The sequence below is a fragment of the Carassius auratus genome, chromosome 3 (assembly GCF_003368295.1).
Source record: "Carassius auratus strain Wakin chromosome 3, ASM336829v1, whole genome shotgun sequence".
Lineage (NCBI taxonomy): Eukaryota > Metazoa > Chordata > Actinopteri > Cypriniformes > Cyprinidae > Carassius > Carassius auratus.
The window spans coordinates 20,298,089-20,304,088 of record NC_039245.1 but is presented as its reverse complement, the minus strand read 5'-3'; the positions used below and the strand labels follow the sequence as shown (position 1 = coordinate 20,304,088).

The window sequence follows — 6,000 nt, the reverse complement described above, 5'->3', positions numbered from 1 at the left end:
CGTGTGTAGGACATGCACAGAGTGGAGAACGTTCAGTTTTTCATATATGGATTCCAGTGGACAATCTGTATTATAATGGTTGATATCACTTCATTTTATGTTCAAAAATCTGTATATTAAAATCACTTACATACAGGCACTATGCTATCCCATAATACATTTTACTGTGAATATCTGGCAACTAAAGCCTCCTGTTTTTACTGTAAATTAAACAGCATATTTTTACAGTGCATTTTAAGTTGCAATACGCAGTTGTATAAGAACAAGCTCAAAAGTATAACTCAACATTTTATTGTATTTAAACAGTTCTTATATACAAAAACACACATAACGAAGTTAAAATCAGGAATTTCTCACTTTTTACAATCACTGGATACTTAAAACGTTAGGGAAGCAATATTTGAAAGTTGAAAAAGTACAGTATAAACACTGAAAGAGTGTTGAAGTAGACATCCTGTTAATAGTGAAACTCTTGAGATCCTAAGAGGGACAAAACACAAGAGCAGCAAATGTAACTTAATTAAATACTGTAGTTAAATCACCTTCAGTAGCTTGCAACTGCAACTGGAAATAGTTTCTTTGATTATCATTCCCCAAATATAATTTATATCAAATTAATTACACGCCATATGCTTTTCTTGATTGCAAGTTTTACCAGCCTTCATACTGTGTCTGCATTTCTTTTCCGCTATTTAACTTTCAAACTCTCCCAATGGATTTGTGGTCTTAAAAAAGGAAACAAGGACAAACACAGCCTTGAATGAAAGAATCCAGTCGGAAGCCAGAGATCTTCCAGTAAATGCATGCGTTCGGCTCCCACTGGGATTAGCTGTCAGGGACAAAGGTTTAGGGTGTGTCCAATATCTCAGATCAAATCCCTTCCTGCCAACTTTCAGTAAGCCAACATGGCACTGCGGTAATTATGAGGAAGGACAGAATTTAAAAACCTTAAGGGCACAGAGAAACAGTGTCAATGTTGTTTCGCAAGAAATGAGTCACAGTTTCCATTGTAGTCCACAAACAAGAAAGAATGCAAGAAAAGGGCTTGATGCTCTTGTTAAAACTTGAAAACTACTCGATAACGTATCTCAAACTTTCCCATAACACAAAACAATGTTCAAAAAAAGTTCTGACAAGCGGACACCTGCACTGAAATTGAAACCACTCGTCCTCCAAGAATACTGTGAGTCAGCGACTACTTCTGATGACAAAACTAGATCTCTGGAAAATAACTCAAACCACAAAGAATACTTCTTAGCATTTGAAGACATCACCAGGAAGTCACTTCACACCCAGTTCATGAAGTAGTTTCAAATAATTTTTTCGCAACTTGGGCGCAACAAATAGGGGGCTCGTGATAGTAATGCACAGCTGTTCACATCAGACATTCATCAAGATCCGGAGAATAAAACTCAGTCCCCAAACATCATCAGGTTGACATTACAAGGTTGACTCCTTGTAAAGTCATTGACTACACAGGTTACACACATTTCAAGAGGATTAACATCATATTTATACTCATAAAGTACATATGCTGTGCAATAATGACATTTAAAGAATACCATTAATGCATTATTAGTGGTGTTAGGCATAACCAGTGATTTGACCCTATCTATATTTCAAAGCTTGCCGCTTAATGTGAAGAGACACATAAAAGCAGAAGAGACTATTAACATTTCGGAAATCTCCTTTTCACTCTATGTACAAAAACCCTGCTTAGTTGTTAATGAGAATTTTGCATGTCATCTATAAACTTACAAGCATAGATAAAGCAAAACGTGATTTAAATGTTAAGATTAAATAAAAAACTAACCTGTCAGTGACATGAAATTAACTACTTGTTCAAACAGGATGTTCAGTGCAGGTTTGTGATTTATTTCTAGGATGTTGTTTGGGAGATGAGCCAGTGTAATATTGTGTTTATCCTTGAGAAAAGAGGTGAAAATACTCAATAACGATTGATTGTCCGTCTGTTTCATTGTCTTTGCATTTACAAACTGTAAAACCCTTAAATGTTCTTGGTTTTATTTCAATCCAAGGTGTTTTCAAAGTTCCTGTTTCACAGGAAGACATTAAAATAAGTGATGACATAGAGAGATTCATGTCATTTTCATTCGCCATTGGTAAAATTGGTTAAAATGAAGTCAAGAAGGCATTTCCTCCTGCAATAGGATGGGAAACGGACTCAAACAATGGCAAAACAAATCAAATTCCTGTAAAAGTCACTGCAACATTATGTCTTTAAGGTTCTCCTGAAGAATTGTGTCTTTGACCGCATGAAAGACGAAGCGAATGTTCTCAGTGTCAATGGCAGTGGTGAAGTGGTGGAAAAGTGGCTTGCTGCGGTTGCGACGTTTGCGGTTGAAGCATTGCACAAGATAGGCTTGCACGTCCTCCAGTCGGTGAGGGTCTCCCCGGAAGTCGGAAAAGTGTTTGCTAATGCTGACTTTGCGTACCTTCTCCACCAGAAGGTCCATCTTGTTGAGGAAGAGGATTATGGACACATTGGAAAAGAGCTTGTTGTTGACTATAGTCTCAAAGATGTTCATGGACTCCACCAGGCGGTTGGTGCGACGGTCTTCCATCAGCACTTGGTCGTACTCGCTGGAGGACACCATGAAGAGGATGGAGGTGATGCCGTCAAAGCACTGAAACCATTTCTGTCTCTGAGAGCGCTGGCCACCCACATCTACCATCTTAAATGGGATCTTCTTAATGACAAAATCATGCTCCACAATTCCCTTGGTGGCCTTCCTGGCCAATAGGATGTCCTGTCGGCTCGGTACATAATTCTGTAAGAACAGGTTGAGTAAAATTGAGTCATCAGCAAATAAACTGTTTATCATTAGACAGCAGGATTATAAAGATTTTAGCAATTTACTTCAGATAAATTGATCTGAAATATTTTTTATTAGCAATCTTATTATTTGGACAGCAGATGCTTTGCGTTCTAGTAGGGCTTTGTTTTTTTATCCATTTGTGCAACCTAAAACATACTTAAACATTCTGCTACATTTAAAATCTATGTGATCAAAAGTAAAATAAGAGTGGTTTCTAGGCAATCTTTTGTCATAAACATAAACCTCGTAATGAAAATTGGCGAAAGGGCAGACAAAATCACCTCCAAAGCAGTTTTCATAGGCCTCACATCCCACCCAAACTAACATGTATTTGTTCTGATTTGGCCTTGGTTCCCGTGCTCACACAAAACACTCCCAGGCCTTTTTATCACTCATATGAGACACACAATGTGTTCTTGGCAACCTTGGCCAATATCAGTCTCAAAGAGACCATTTTACTTTCATTTTCAGTGTCACCACCTCTGCTGGGAAACAATATATAAAAAACACTTCTCTGACTAACTATCTCTCCAGATGGCTATCTTTGTTTATTTAATCGATATATCATCATTAAAACATTGAAGGATCATATACCATGCAGAACTGACACTAATAAATAATGCTGTGTTATCCTGACTCACCAGTTGTCCAATCCAATCCAAGTTGTCCAGGAAATATTTCACCGATTCACTCTGTAAAAAAAGACCACAAAACAAGTGTTTTACTCTGTGCGCAATAACAGGCATTTCAGCTCACTCACATTTATGATTTAATTTAAATGAAGCAGAATAAACGAAACAATTAAATGATATATAATATTTACATATATTTCTTCAGTTCTGTAATCGATTAAAGGATTTATAAACTACATTGAATAAACTACATTTGAAATTAAATTAACATAGAAAACTGTTACATATGTGTTAATATAAATAATAAATAAATGCCGCTTTAGTGAGCATAAAAGACTTCTTTCAAAAACTTTACTACAGACGCCAAACTAGTGTAGCTGTAAAAAAATAAAAAAAATAATAAAAAAACACATTCTCAGTTCTTATTTTGACATAGTGACTTATTTGCAAAACTCTCTTTCAATCTTTTTATTAAAACAAATAGGGCAACACAATCCCAAAAGCTGTTCTAATTCAGGAATGGAAAGTCTAAAAGTAACAGGATGTTCCTATCTTTGTCTGAGAACTATGTGGGACACTCATATCACAAAGTGCCCGTCAGCAGAACTCCAGTTAACTCTATAATGTAGCTTTTACACATAATGTTCATAATCTCCTGTTACTTCATAAAGTGCTGTAGGGAGTCGGATGAAAAATCATTCTCATGGACCAACATTTGGTTAAGTGCACATTAGCACATTTTACAGTCATGACCACATTGCATTAAAGGTCTGTTTACATTACAGAACGCTGGCTGTAATAAATGAATCCTACAATTTCCAAACATTACAAATGAACGCCTGCAGGCTCTATGTGCTGAACCCAGCTCAGACTTTCACTCCTATAACTACGGGAGAATCAGGTCAGAAGTCAAAGCCCAATCCATAAATAAAGCTGACTGATGAGACGTCTGAAATTCAGGGTGATCGGAGTCAGTACAGCATGTTCACACTGGTCTCGTCCATGAATCAATTATGTCTGCTGTCTTCATAAGCCACAATCTACTGATAACTGTATTTATTGCCCAATATCCGCAGACTTTTCCAAGCAAAAAAAAAAACATGTTCTGTCTTAACAGAATAGACTCCTTAGAATGAAGCAATAGAGAGATGAACTAAACTGCTGGGTCGAGCATTATTTCCTGACAGAGTTGTTTTCACGCAGGCTTTTGGATGGCAGACACTGTGGCCTTGGCGTTTCAGTGGACAATGTCTGGAAAAGCAAATTGTGTCCTCTAGTTTGTGTGTGTCTCACAAAGGCCCCTGGCCTGGCCCATGTTCCCAACAGGAAACAGCTGTGTGTGAAAACGGGATTAGTCGAACAGCGCTGGCCCTCTAGAACAGACTGAAGCCCAACACCCCAACCCTACACACAACACACATACACAGCACAACATCATCAGAGTTTAATGTCATGCAGGCAGGAAACCACAAAGATATCTGAAAGCAGCGCCTGTGGCTTTTACCAATCTCCCTGCAGAATATGCACACACAATAAAAACATATATATGTATGTGTATATTACACACACACACACACACACACACACATACATTTCTTTAAATGATTTTCTAAATATTTATTCATAATTACATATAATTAGATAATAATAATTATAAAATAAAAAGTATTTCATATTCTATATATTGCCCATATATATTTAATATGGGTAATATATAATACATATTATATATGGGCATCATATAGCATAATATAATGATAATATAATATAATGAACTACCATTATTAATTTATGCATTGTGTTATTAGTTATAAGATCAAAATGTAAGGAAAAAAATGCATAAAGCCCCCCCCCCCAAAATAAATAAAAATAAATAAAAATAAAATGTGCTAGCTGAAACAAATACAGTTGAAATAAACTGAAGCTGAAATATACTGCCATGACTCTATAGCTAAACTGACACAGTTAATTGAATTTTAGATACACAGTATATAACAACTTTTTAAACCTTTATGGCTTTCACTAATCATAAAAATGCACCTAGATTTTATATTGTTCTATTTCAGTGACAGTTAACACAGTAAGTGACAGTAAGTCAAAAGTTGGAACTAACAAAACTAAATTGAGTAAAAGTAAAAAATTAAAAGACAGCACTGAAATAAAAACTAATTTCAAAGCTATTATAATCCTGAACCAACTGATCCTTTTTATTTTTTCAGTCTTTTTAATCACTTTCTGGGTATATTGTGAGTTAATGTTATGGACAAAAACATTGACAGTACAGTTAAATAAATGTATATAAATATTGTCTCAGTAAATTTATCCCAATGCAGTATACTCAGAAGCTGCAGTAGAACAGAGCTAAAGCACAGGACTGTCAACCGACCCTTATCTGGGCTCTCTGATTGGTCCCTTCTCCTCACAAAAGTTTATGCTGCAGGTCATTGACCCTCCTCCCTCCATTTGAGCTCAACATGCACATGAAGGCCTGCAGAGAGTGTGGGAAAGATCTACGCTCTCAACGCACC

At 36.3% G+C, this 6,000-nt stretch overlaps 1 protein-coding gene across 1 annotated transcript in view; it reads right to left on the bottom strand.

The window, feature by feature from the left end:
• Positions 1 to 275: 275 nt before the first annotated feature.
• Positions 276 to 6,000, bottom strand: part of LOC113050125 (guanine nucleotide-binding protein subunit alpha-12-like) — a 28,474-nt gene continuing 22,749 nt past the window's right edge. The window contains exons 3-4 of the mRNA XM_026212827.1: positions 3,482 to 3,532; positions 276 to 2,792 (exon numbers count right to left, since the gene is read on the bottom strand). Of these exons, the coding sequence (XP_026068612.1) occupies positions 2,223 to 2,792; positions 3,482 to 3,532 (621 nt within the window). The 3' untranslated portion in view covers positions 276 to 2,222. The remainder of the gene's footprint in view (positions 2,793 to 3,481; positions 3,533 to 6,000) is intronic.